Raw genomic sequence first — 14649 nt, forward strand, 5'->3', positions numbered from 1 at the left:
TAACTCTTGATCACGACACATAAAAGTTAAATCTAATGTTCCTGTCTCGAATAATTGATAAAAACTGTGTCAAATATTCATATATATACAATTTAGTATAGAAATGGTAGGTTTAAACAGAGCTGAAAACTTTAGAATGTTGAATACCGAGATCAATTCTTGATCTCCTCTTTTTCTTAATCTCCAGATTAAATATTGCTTGTTCTCCTCATGTTATTAATCTCCGGATTAATTAACAAATCAGGATAGAGGATATCCCATTCTAAAGTTTTCAGCTCAGATCATATTCAGCAAATACACAACCAATCTGAAAACGAAGATATCTCAGAGAAACCTATTGTAACTTAGGTTTTCTCCAATTATTATTTATAATCTTTATTTTCATTTTTAATAGATATAATTGATAATATTATTCATAAGTACGTATGACTTCATCAGAACTCCGCCAATGTTAGTGAGTATACTGGTCACGTGATACAGATCAAGAGCTAAAGTGAATAGCTTTCAGCCTATACTCCCTTTCATTTTTCCTTTACAGTCCTTTTTAGGATATCCCATTTATAAATTTTTCAGCTCTGAGCTGGGAACTTTAGAATTGGATCGCTTAATCTGAATATCCAATCCAACCTGCAGTTCTTTTCTCTCTTTTTAAATATCCCCATCCTCAGATTTTAGACTAATGAGAGCTCTCTTAGAAAATGGCACGAACAATTTCAAATTTCCCGGCATCTGATTGGCTGCTCGGGCATACGCTACTCTATTGGTTGAATTTTATTCACTTTTCATGATACAGACTAAAGATTAAATTAATCTTGAGTTTATAAAAAGAGAAGATCAAGCATTGATCTCAATATTCACAATTCTAAAGTTTTCAGCTCAGTTAAGGTTAAGGATAAATAGGATGTGTCTGATTCACACCTGCTGATGATTTCCTTGTTTTCTCTTTTAAAAAGGATTCAACTCTATCATTATCTTTTATTAGCTCTATACTGCATACATCTGCAAGTCATACTGACAGAGAAACCATAATTATAATTAATCAGTTTTCTGGTGGATAAAATAGGGAAATCTTATTAATCCTTGCAAAGGTTTAGAGAGCACGTTTGCGCATTTTTTTTGGAAGGATCTTTAAAAATGAAGTCGACAGTCTCAGTATTGCTCCTAATGCAGATTGATGAATGCAGATAACAGAGAGATAGGACAAGAGAGGTTTTGTATCTTGAAATTTACCAATTGAATACAGTAATCTGTAGAACTGCAAGCTGCACCATGTCTTGGATAAGCATATTAAAGAGACTTTTAACGGAATTTCAACCCTCTATTTAGATAGTTTAATACCAGATTCTAAACGGTGCCATTTTTTTCTGTCTTAAAAAGAGATACACAATTTTTTTCATTTTCAGTACTTTATAAATCCATAAGCATTTTTATTAAAAGTTATTATTTTTCAGACAAAAATAAGTATTTTTCCATAATTTTTTTTATTATTTTAATGATGTGAATATAATAACAAATGGATAATGTTACACAGTAAATGCAAGATTAGCCACCACTCTTGTTATATCTATGTAATCTATGAATGAATTGATGAATTTAGATTCACATTGTGGTGTGTGGTTTCCTCCAACCTATTATTCAATATGTTTTTATATATTATCCAAATCATTTATATTCGGGGATATTCCATGTGTAGACTCTGTTCAGTGGTCTCATAGTAATTTATGGTATTTTAATTAAAGCTTAATGTTTACAAATCTTATTAGGAGGGGGGGGGGGCAAACTAAAGTAAATTGAACGTAGGATTAAAATCCAAAATGCTTTAGATCATTACGGTTCTTATTGAAGATGTATCGAGAAGAACAAAAACGTTTTAATTTCCGATTTGTAACCAGAGTCCGAATTTAATGAATTTAAGCCGCGTCTTAAATCCGCCAAAAACCGGTTTCAATTAAGCGCCGGCTTAAATCTTGAAACATTGAATACTTATTTAAGTGGAACCAACCATATTTGAGCGGCGTCCTAAATTTAAACCGCGGCTCAGATTCTTTAAACTCGGCCTTTGATAAATAAGCTTTTCTCATACTTGTACGTACAATCAAGACTAGAGGAGCCACGAGATCACAAAGCAGTGCCTTGTACGTACAATCAAGACTAGAGGAGCCACGAGATCACAAAGCAGTGCCAGCAAAGTCGCATAAGGTTGACCTTCTCCTCCAGTGTTGTGTGGGTTGACTGCGTTTTTTATAAATAAATATAAATATATATATTCTTTTTTAATAAAAAATGTGAAGTTAAAAACTGAAATATATATATATAGAGCTTTATCTGTACAGCTGACTGATGAATTATTACGCTAACATCCTATTTTGCCAAAAAAATAAGTTAGGAACAGCCATTTATTCTTTCATATTTTTTCTGCTTGAAATTAAGAAATTCGTTTTTCTTATTCATAATTTGGAAAAAATGCAAAAAAAATCATTAAAATATTTTTTAATCCTGAAAATTTATTTGGTGAAATAAAAACTGCCAAAAATGACCAAAAATTAGAAATATTTTTCATCTTTATTTTGAAATATTTTCTAACTAATATTGTAGATCTAGCCAAGTCTAGTGACATATATTGTCTGGTTCAACCAGTTAGATCCTGATGTTTGACCCAGAAAACCCTCTAGTTTAAGGTATTTAGGTTTCTATAGTAGAACATAGTTTTCAGGTCATTAGGCCTCCAAACCTGGAGATATAGAACTCAAGGATAGATGATATTTACTACAATTCCAGGGCAGCAAAGTTCATAACTGTGGTGATGTTCAAGAGCTGACAATGCTATTTATTACAATTCCAGGGGAAGAAAGATCATAACCATGTTGATGCTATTACTACCATTTCTGAGGAGTAAAATTAATAACCATGTTGATATTATAATTATTTACAACTACTTTACAGGGAACCTAAGGGAATTTTATTTTACCAAAGGTTCAAAGACCAATTTTGTCTCCAAAACATCCAGAGCGCAGTAGGATTTGCAGTACTCTGACCGAAAAAACAGTGAGATTTGCAGTACTCTGACCGAAAAAACAGTGAGATTTGCAGTACTCTGACTGAAAAAACAGTGAGATTTGCAGTACTCTGATCGAAGAAACAGTGAGATTTGCAGTACTCTGACCGAAGAAACATTGAGATTTGCAGTACTCTGACCGAAGAAACAGTGAGATTTGCAGTACTCTGACCGAAGAAACAGTGAGATTTGCAGTACTCTGACCGAAGAAACAGTGAGATTTGCAGTACTCTGATCGAAGAATCGAAGAAACAGTGGGATATTTAGTACTCTAAAGGGATTTGTAGTACTCTGACCGAAGAAATTTAAATTTGTACGTTATCCATTTTCTGGCATAATTTAATATTTTGATAGGTATTAAAAATCTCTCAAAAAGGTAAACGTTTTTTTCTAAACTAACTTTTGTCCTTGAAAGTGTGTCTTTACCACGGCTGTTGGATCAAAAATGAATTTTCAATTTTTGTCCCAAAATGAAAGATTTACAATTTAGAAACAAAAAATAGGTAAACCTTATAAAAATTGTTAATTTTTGTTTAAAAATAAGAAACATGAAAGATGACACAAGAGTATACCTGAATCCTTGAATATATAAAACCATTTATCAGGCTTTTTAAATGTGTGTCATTTAAAAATGATGCTTTAAAGTCATGATCTATATATTTACAGAAAGTACGTAAAGGGATGTACAAACTTGAATTGGAAGAAATTATTTAAAAGGGGATCTTTTTTTAGAACTTTTATAAGCTTAAGTTGTTTAAAAATACTTAACTATTTTATTAGCAGTTTCCCGAAAGTAAAATATTTACAGTCTTCATCACATATTTTACAGAGTAGAGTATTCGCTGTTAGACAAAACGTTTTGTTTGTCATATTGATTGAACTTACCAAAATCATTTAAAATTTATATCCCTGGAGATCGAAGGTTTTATATTCTGGGGATTGTAAATTTTTCTATCCCGGGGATCAGAGAATTATATCCCGGGGATCAGAGAATTTATATCCCGGGGATCGGAGAATTTATATCCCAGGGATCGTAGAATTTATATCCTGGGGATCAGAGAATTTATATCCTTGGGATTGGAGAATTTATATCCTGGGGATCAGAGAATTCATATCCCAGGGATCAAAGAATTTATATCTTGGGAATCTTAGATCTAAGAATTTATATCCCTTGGATCTGAGAATTTATATCCCAGGAATTGGAGAGTTTATATCCCGGGGAACGGAGAATTTATATCCCAGGGATCGGAGAATTCATATCTCGGGGATCCAAAAATTTGTATCCAACGTATCAGAGAATTTATATCCTTGGGATTGGAGAAATTATATCCTGGGGATCAGAGAATTTATATCCTTGGGATCGGAGAATTTGTATCCTTGGGATCAGAGAATTTGTATCCTGGGGATAGGAGAATTTGTATCCTTGGGATTGGAGAATTTGTATCCTTGGGATCGGAGAATTTGTATCCATGGGATCGGAGAATTTATGTGCCGGGGATCAGAGAATTCATATCCCGGGAGATGAAACCATTTCTCCGGATATCTCAGTATCCTCTCAGTTTATAAGTAGACTCCGATAACGGAGGTTGTATTTAGAGAACAGATCCAGTCAAATCTAGATTCTGAAAATTCATCATATTTTTATCATCACTTTTGATTCCCTCTCTATCTATATACATATACTTTGCTTGTCTGTTTGTTAGTTTGTATCTAATAAACTTCAAAACGGCTGAACCAATAGGGCCCAAATTTTGTGTGGGACCTCATATGACCTCAGGAAAGGTTTGGAGGTTTATGGACGATCAAAATTTCAAAAATTTGCCAATAACAAAAATCGATCTTCATTAAATTTTAAAAATCCACGAATTTTTTTTAAATCCGCGAACTTTTTTTATTTTTGTCTAAAGAAAATGTAAACAATTAAAAAAGAAGATGAGCGCAAAGCGCCCTGAAAGCCTAGTTTAAAAAAGGAATTGCTTCATGTTTCTATGTTTTTAAAATCATTTTTTTAATGATTGAAAACGATTAAAACGTCGGCATTGTTCATTAGGTTTGGGTTTAAAATGATACTTTTATAAATTGTGAATATGGTTAAATCTATATTAACGGCCAACGGGTCATTTATATATTACCCTGAAATAAAAGAATTTACAGTTCAATTCACAACATATCTTTATTTTTGATCTTATAAAAAGATTCTATCAATACTCTTCCTTCTTTGTGCTTTTATCTTCACGTCATTAATTGAAATTTATCAGTTTTCAGAGATAAAAACCAGTTTATCTCAATATTCTCGTTTTCAGAGATAAGTTTAAAGGGTCTAGCATCACTCAAAGAGTTAGTTTGGAAATGTTTATGCATACAAAATAAATGTTTTAGTCTGAAATATCGGACCTTTGATACTCAATCTACAGTAATAGGGGCCGTCTTGTGCAGAAATAAAAATGTTCACAATTTCTATGCTGCTAATTAGTCTCTTTCAAATGTCAGAAACGATTTACAAAATTGTGTCAAATTTATACTGGTCACGTAATTTCCGTCTGTATCACGTGACGATACCGCAGTGCCATTGGCTGAAGATCTGGTGACGAAATACGGACTATACGGACTATGTAATTATATTATCAATTTTATCTATGAAAAAAGCAAAATAAAAAAATAAAAATTATAATAGGAGCAAACCTGAGATTCTCAGGCTCCTGTGGGATATCGTCGTTTTCAGATTGGTTGCATATTTGTTGGATATGATCTGTTTAATATTACACCTTTATCACAAAATTGCCGATATATAAATTTTCGTATGAATTTGACACAGTTTTAAACCAATTTCTCAAGACAGAATCATCATAAAGATGTCTTATATGTTTCATTTAATATCTGAGATTCTCAGGTTCCATTCTACACCCCCTTCCTTTAAAGTCCCTTTAAAATAAGATGAATGATGAATTTTGAATTAAAAGGTTAAATCTTTATTTTCATCTGTACATTTTTGTGATTTAAACCAATTTTAATAGACCACAAATTCTCAAGACCTTTAAGGGTTAAAGCAAATTATTTTTATTTGAAAAGAAAAGAGTTCGTTTCTGCTTCAGTAATGAATTAAGCATTAATTAATTCATTTTAACTAAAATAAAAGTAAAAATTTTGAATTTTTTTTAGAAAACAGACAAGTCCAAATAATATCTCTAGAAGTGTTCTTAATATTTTGTAATTAATACATCAAGAGCCAGGAATATTTCGTTATCAATAAAACACTATTAGCATACATCAAATACAGGGAATATCATAAAGTGCTCAACTACAGCAGAGGTATAAACAAGATTAAGCGAAATATTACTATCCCTACTCTTTTTATTCATCAGAGGTTTGGTTAAAGATGTTGTACATTTCCAACATTAATTAAAGTAATCTAAATTCGAATAAAAAATCTACAATTTTGTTTTCCATGTGGGTTTTTTTTTTAATTCTGATCAATTACAGAAAAATGTCTTTGATGTTTTTTTGGACAGGTTATAGTGAATTCCTAGTTTTCGATTTAACCAGAGATTAGTTCTATTTTCTGGGTTGCTTCCAATTTCTAGCTTTTTGTTGCAAAGATTTCAATAACTTTCAAAGCATCAGAGATGATAACGAGAGAGTTTAGTTCTTATTTTTTGTAAACGAAAATGAATTTTTCTTATTAAAATTATTTAGGAATCTAATGATATTTCTTATGAAATCATTAGTTTCAAATAGTAAGTTCGACGATTACAATGTAAAATTTGAATGCCATTATTAAAAATTTTGTTGACTCTCGTCAAGAATTTGGGGTTGAAGATAAAATTTTTTTTAAAATATGTGAAAAAAGTATTGGTAAGATAAGTGTTTTAAGCGTTTTTAAATCAAGTTTCCTTGAATCATATTTATAATAAACAATACACATTATCTCAATGAATGAGGTTCTAAATTAGATCAATGAGTTTGCATTTTTATATATTTAATTCCAGCAGAGATATCTGTTTATTGCAAAACAAACCAGATAAAAATAATAAGGATATTCAGATGTTAAAGAAATGTTATGTATTTATATTTAGCAGCCAACACCGATGAAATCAGTGAAAATTAAAATCAATAAAAAACCAAGGAACAGATTAATCGCTACCAACTAGAAAATTTACAGTCGTCATCGTAAATGTCAATAAAATAAAGACGACTTTTGATTTTCATGTTTTTTTCATCAGGAAGGATAAAAAATAAACGTGGAAACACAAGATGCCAATTACCAGCTTCTCTTTGTTTACTTGTAAACTTGTAATTGGAAAAAATCTTGTTAAAAATCAAAACTTAAATAGGAAAGAAGTCTTAATTGTATTGATATAAACGCCATCTACTGCAAATTAAATACTCAATTATTGAAATATCTAATTTTTTCCACCATCAGAATGCAACTTGGGAATCGGAAATAATATTTTCTTTTTTGCCAATAACTTTTTTGGTTATTTTAAATATATTTTATATCACTTAACTGTCTCTCTTTAAAAAGTAGAAAATGTCTATAAATTAACACGATACGCATAAAAAATAATAAATAGTCTTTGCTTCAAACTTAAATTTGTCTATAGCTTTGCAAACTGATGGTGTAAAACTTTCACATTTCAAACTTTAATTTTTTGATATAACAGAACTCATAGTTTGAAATATCTAAGGACTACGACATTGGGTTGCAAAGGTATAGGGATTAGAAAATCAGAGTTTGTGACAAAGACTCAATTCCTTTAGATAATGATGGTAATAATAGGAAAAAAGATGATATTCTAGCTGGGAATGTAAACCCTTGTTTTTAATATGTACGTACACTGCTATTTTACTATAATGTTACCATTTAAAAGTATGAAATAAAGGAAATAAAAAGCCTGAAACTGATGTGAGTAAATCTACAGAGTATAGGAAAAAATGTATCTAAAAAAAGAACAGTACTAAATGAACTGAGTAGTTGCCACAAATCTAAGTTTATAATTCCCATATTTTTGTAATCTGATGATGTAATCCTTTGAAACTTCAAACTTTAATAATTTATCTGTCAAATTATTCTTAGTTAAGACAAGTTAAGACAAGTTAAGACATGTTAAGACAAGTTAAGACAAGTTAAGACAAGTTAAGACAAGTTAAGACAAGTTAAGACAAGTTAAGACAAGTTAAGACAAGTTAATACATGTTAAGACACGTTAAGACAAGTTAAGACATGTTAAGACAAGTTAAGACAAGTTAAGACAAGTTAAGACAAGTTAAGACATAAGACAAGTTAAGACAAGTTAAGACAAGTTAAGACAAGTTAAGACATGTTAAGACAAGATAAGACAAGTTAAGACATGTTAAGACATGTTAAGACAAGTTAAGACACGTTAAGACAAGTTAAGACAAGTTAAGACAAGTTAAGACAAGTTAAGCCAAGTTAAGACATGTTAAGACAAGTTAAGGCAAGTTAAGACAAAATATAAGGATAAGAGAAATCTACTTTATGTCAAGTACTCCGCTCCGTTTTAATTGCAAAAAATGACTTTGGTAAAAGTTCAATTTATCCGAAAGATTTGTTTAAAATATACAGTTTCAGATTGAAGTATGCTCTAGTTAATGAGAGATATTTTTCTTGCGATTACACATGAAGGTTTAGCCATTAAAAAGGTAAATATAAATTTCAATACAAATTTACAATGTCGGTTTTAGGAAAAATACATTTACATCGACTTTAGTATTAATTAATTTTAAAGAATTAACTTTTATCAGTGCTAGAGAGAAAATGCTGCTCTCAATGTTTAATCAATAATTGTAAAATGCTAAATAAAATAATTTAGAAAAAGTGTTTCCGTAAAAAATTGACTGCTCTTAACAGTACCGTTGTAAATCTGACATTCCTAGCTTTGCACGAAGGTTCAATTGAAATTACGCTTACAGCCCCTGTAAGTAAAACTAATTACACGTTAAAAATCCTGAAATTGAAAACGTCATTCATTCATCATTTGAACTACTTTTACTGTTTTTTTTACATATAAAGCTATACATGTGAATAGCTTCATTATTTTAATATATAAGGGATTGAAGTTGTCAATGTTAACTCTGTATACGGCTTCATACTGATTTAATATTAGTAATGCTTACCATACCTAGTCCGGGGGGGAGGGAGGGGGCAACTTTTATTCTTGTAATTACCGTTGTGAACCTGGTTTCGAAAATCAAATTTTTTTTCAGCATTCATTCAAGTGTGTATTTTTAAATGAAATTAAGTTTAATCAGTTATTGTAAAAAATGCAGGTAGCTAATCGCTTATAGAGGAAAAATATGTCTTCATCAATTATTGAAAATGTTTTTATCCAAATGCTACAAAAAACGAAGCAGCTAGGAATGTATTTTTAGAAACGATTTAAGTCTTTGCCACAAACTTAGATTTTTAAATCATAATATTTTGCAAGCTATAATGTCACAGACCTTAATATTTTAAACTATTAAATTTGTTAGTTAAAATAATCTTATTTTGAAATACACCATCAGGATAGCAAAGATGTTGGGGTTAGACAATTTGCTTTAGTAACAAAGATCCAATTTACTAAATTCAGAACAAAAAAAACTGCAGCCATAAGGCTTTTCTTTATGAGAAAATCCACGATATTGTAATTGTATAATTGTAAGCAAAGATTTAACTTTCTTAAAACCAATATTGAATTGCAAACACAGGTTTTTCTTAAGATCTGTTTACATCTGCTGACTGCTGACTGCAAGGGGTGTCTGTTTCTTTTTATCTGGTATATACTGTATATAGATGATGGAGTTAATTTACTGTGTTTTCCCCCTTACCATCCTACCACCAGCTACTCATACACTTCCAAACAATATTAGAATAGGTAATATTTTAGTTATTTTTTTATCCAGGGGAACGCTTGTTAAAATACTTACTTACTTACTTACTTACTTACTTACTTACTTACTTAATTACTTACTTACTTACTTACTTACTTAATTACTTACTTACTTACTTACTTACTTACTTATTTACTTACTTACTTACTTACTTACTTACTTACCTAATTACTTACTTACTTACTAAGAATATAAGATTAAATATTATTTTAGTAAATTTTATCCAGGGAAGGAATCACGTGTCAAAATAGTAACTTCCTTACTCACTTACTTACTTACATACTTACTGAAAGGGAGAGTACACAAAAATTTTAAGGGGGTAGAGGCTTCTGTTTAAAAATATTCGATAGTGATCGCTACTAATCTAACTTTTTTCTGTTGCGTCTTCAAGGAGAACATTTTTAAAAAACGACTCATACTACATAGCGTCCACACAAATTCAGAAAGTTGCAATATACGATCGTAAAAAAAATCAATTTAATTAAAAACAAACCATTTAGATATTATAACCTCTAATTTAAACCACGATAAGTTGTACGCCAGGTGTCTCGGCTCTCGATGTTTCTGTGGTTCCACGTGGGAGAGACACCTAGCAGACAAAAAAATCGTGTTTTTAAGTTCATAAATTATATTCTGAAATATCGACTATACATGAATGCATCGAAAAAATATCGATGACTATAGGTTGTAATATCTGAATGATTAAATTGGAATTAAATTAAATTTTTTACGATCCGAGATGAATATTGCAACTTTCTGAATTTGAATGGTTAAGCTACGTTCTTCGGTATGAGTAATTTTAAAATATTTTCTCTTTATAGACGCAACAGATAGAAGTAAGATAAGTAGAAATCACCATCGAATATTTTTCGACATTAGCCAATATCATCTTTAATTTTATTGCGAACACTTCCTTAAATAACAATATTAGATGAGATACCTTTACCCCGAGGGGGGGGGGGGAGATCAGTTATAAAGAAATCAGGATGCAACATCACCGCTACAACTTTGTGACCTCGTAGCTCCTCTATTAGAAGAAAACTAGTTTATTTGATTGATTATTAGAAATTTAAAACATTTTTGTTCTTCTCAATATAGATATTTAAAAATATAAGTCAGAATTGAAAAAACTTAACTATCGATTTATTTTATAAGAAAAATTAAAATGTAAGTTTCTGATTTCTGATAGTTTAACATTCAAAATAATTGATTGAGTAGAATTCAAAGTTTGAGATCTCAAAGATGTTACAACTATCAGGCTGCAAAGCTATTAGAGATAACAAAATAAATCTTGAGAAGAGTCCTTTCAAACCTAGTTATGAGAGGACAGAGGCACGCACATCTGCCCCTTTAGTAAAAGTAGATTCAACCAATATGAAGACTAAAGTCAAATATGAAAATTTAAATCAATATAATCTTACTTTAATTGTTTTCATACTTTTATATTGAGTTTTTGTTCCTCTGTTTCAGATTATATAATTTTCTTTGTGTTAAAATTTTATCAATTAAAAAATAGTGTATTTTGCAAGATTTCATGTAATTATGTAGTTCCAAAACAATTATGTGAAAATCCTTAAAGAAAATAAAGCATATCAATTGATCAGAGTTTTAAAAGTATTTTTAGGATGGGGGGGGGGGGCTTTGAAAGAACAAAAAGTGTGAATTTATCATGAGGTATCTAAACAAATAAAAATCCTAGTCAAGAGACAAATATTTAAAAATGACTAAACAGCTGATTTACATAAGTTTAAAATATAAAAAGTCTAGCTCCGACAACAGGTTTAAGAATCAAAATACTAGAAAAATCAAAGCTAGTCATTTTTCCGGGTTAAATAGAATCAAGACTAAAGGTCAATGAAATTAATCTTTTTAATGATTTAAATTCACATCAAGTAATTTTGTTTTGTTTTATTTTTAAGAGTTCTAGAAATTCAATTTGAAGATATCTCCAGTTTCTCATTTTCTATGATGTTCCTTTGTCTTTGATCCACCGTTCTCGAGATTTTTCTCAAATGATAAATCATAATGTTTTATATTTTTTATATTTTTGCAATTATTTCCAGACAATATATCTTTTATGTATATATTCTTATGTTTTGATAATATTTGTGTGTGGTCTTTGTCTGCATACATAAACCCTAGAATACTGCATCTTTATCGGATGATTATATAATTAGACTGAAAATAAAGAATATATTTTTTAAATTAATGTCATACAAGTAAATACGTAATAATTGTAACTGGTTGAGCCAGAAGTTTGAGTTCTAAGTATAGTTGGAAACTCAGAGTTTAATTAACTACCAAAATATTGGACTAACTATAAACACGCCAGTTTACACACCAAACTAAACACGCCAAACTAAACACACCAGTTTAAACATAACAAACTAAACACGCCAGTTTACACACCGAACTAAACACGCCAGTTTACACACCAAACTATACACGCCAGTTTACATACCAAACTAAACACACCAGTTTGAACATACCAAACTTAACACGCTAAACACGCCAGTTTACACACCAAACTAAACACGCCAGTTTACACACCAAACTAAACACGCCAAACTAAACACACCAGTTTAAACATACCAAACTAAACACGCCAGTTTACACACCAAACTATAACACGCCAGTTTACACACCAAACTAAACACGCCAGTTTACACACCAAACTAAACACAGTAGTTTAAACATACCAGACTAAACACACGCCAAACTAAACACGCCAGTTTAAACACCAAACTATAACACGTCAGTTTACACACCAAACTAAACACGCCAGTTTACACGCCAAACTAAACACACCAGTTTACACACCAAACTAAACACAGTAGTTTAAACATACCAGACTAAACACACCAGTCTAAACATACCAAACTAAACGCACCAGTTTAAATATACCAAACTTATCACACCAGTTTAAACATATCAAACTAAACACACCAGTTTAAACATACCAAACTAAACACACCAGTCTAAACATACCAAACTAAACACACCAGTTTAACCATGCCAAACTAAACACACCAGTTTACATTAGACAAGCACACCAGATGCATTACATTAAGTAAGTGAACTAAACACACAATTGCCTTTTAGAAAATTATTTAAATGAAATTTCACCCAAAGCACAAATATTGTCTTATGTCCGATATCAATGATTAAAATAAAATGTTAGCTAATAAGCAAATATTTTGATGTTAACAATATTAATATATTACAAGGCCTCCATAATTTGAACAATGTTAGAATAAGCGAAATTGATAAGGTAAATTTTGCGCAGGGTTTCCAACGTAATAGATTATTCTCTTACGCGTAATTACGTGCAGTTACGCGTAATAATTTTCATTTCGTGTAATTTCGCAGGATTACGCGTAATTGGGGAAATATCCATTTCGCGAAATTACGGCGTAATTTCGCGTAATTTCTACAACGTAATTTCGCGAAATTAAGTAATGATTACGCGTAATAAGCGAAACTATAATTACGCGTTATTACGGCATAATTTCGCGTAATTTCTACAACGTAATTTTGCGAAATTTCGTAATGATTACCCGTTATAGGCGAAACTATAATTACGCGTAATTACGGTGTAATTTCGCGTACTATCTATGAGGTAATTTCGCGAATAATTAGCGAAACTTCAATTTCGCGAAATTACTTAATAATTTTGGGTAATTTCTATAAAGTAATTTTGCGAAATTTTGCAATAATTACATCTATGAGATTTTGAAGATTTAATTTTTAATTTAGATAAAACAACTAACTTACAAGGAAAATAATTTCACGCAAGTAGAATCAGAAATTTCAGCCAATACTATGTTGGTTGAAATTTGAAAAAAATCGGATTTAACGATTTAACCTTGCTAAAATGTTTAAATATAATTAATACTTCTCTTTGTTTGGAGTATCTCTGGTCTATGACATTAGAGATTAGACAACTTTTAGTTTTTATCTTTAATTAACATACAGTTTAACCCCAAACAAAGAGATTTATTAATTATATTTAATCATTTTAGCAAGGTTAAATCGTTAAATCCGATTTTATTTATCAATTGTTTAAAATGTAATTGCGACGACTCATCTATTTAAAAAAATAAGATCAAATAAAATCTGTACAGTCGTTAATCTAAACTATCATCCTTATATAAAAAATCCCTGATATTTTGAAATCTAAACAATAAATAGTAAGATGTGGTCATGTTTCAATATTTCTTTGAGGACAAGAAACCCATGTTTTCGAGTTGGTTGTATATCTTTCATAATGTTATGGTCCTGTCAGAAACTCCTCTCTGAAACTATATCTGCCCCCTTTTCAATCTGTATGTAAAGATATTATCTCCCCCCCTCTGGTAAAAAGTCCCCTATTGTAAAGAAACTATTGAGGTTTAGTTCCACATCTTGTTTTGTGAATTTCACATGAATTCATAAAAGATGCATTGGTTGCCTTTCAACAATATTTTAGATTCAAATTTTTGTTCTTCTTTAAATAAATCCAAAGAGAAAAATAAAAATTGAATAAAAATGTTTAAATTATTTGCCGGCCAAGTGGGAATAAAGAGCTATATAAATAAGACTAAAAAGACGACCTGCAATATGATAGATAAAGGGTAAATTAAGACTTTTATCTTGAATAAATTCATTTATTTAATTATATGGAAAAGAAAAACAGTTTTAAAAAAAAGGCAATATCTGTTCCG

General features: G+C 30.4%; 1 protein-coding gene across 2 annotated transcripts in view; it reads left to right on the forward strand.

The window, feature by feature from the left end:
• Window positions 1–8634: 8634 nt before the first annotated feature.
• Window positions 8635–14649, forward strand: part of LOC111718413 (glutamate receptor ionotropic, kainate 2) — a 67753-nt gene continuing 61738 nt past the window's right edge. For both annotated transcript variants that reach the window (XM_023493991.1, XM_023493992.1), the window contains exons 1-2: window positions 8635–8716; window positions 9849–9930. In XM_023493991.1, coding sequence (XP_023349759.1) covers window positions 8666–8716; window positions 9849–9930 — 133 coding nt within the window. In that variant the 5' untranslated portion in view covers window positions 8635–8665. The remainder of the gene's footprint in view (window positions 8717–9848; window positions 9931–14649) is intronic.

This window comes from Eurytemora carolleeae, unplaced genomic scaffold, assembly GCF_000591075.1.
Source record: "Eurytemora carolleeae unplaced genomic scaffold, Eaff_2.0 scaffold74, whole genome shotgun sequence".
In the NCBI taxonomy this organism is placed as follows: domain Eukaryota; kingdom Metazoa; phylum Arthropoda; class Copepoda; order Calanoida; family Temoridae; genus Eurytemora; species Eurytemora carolleeae.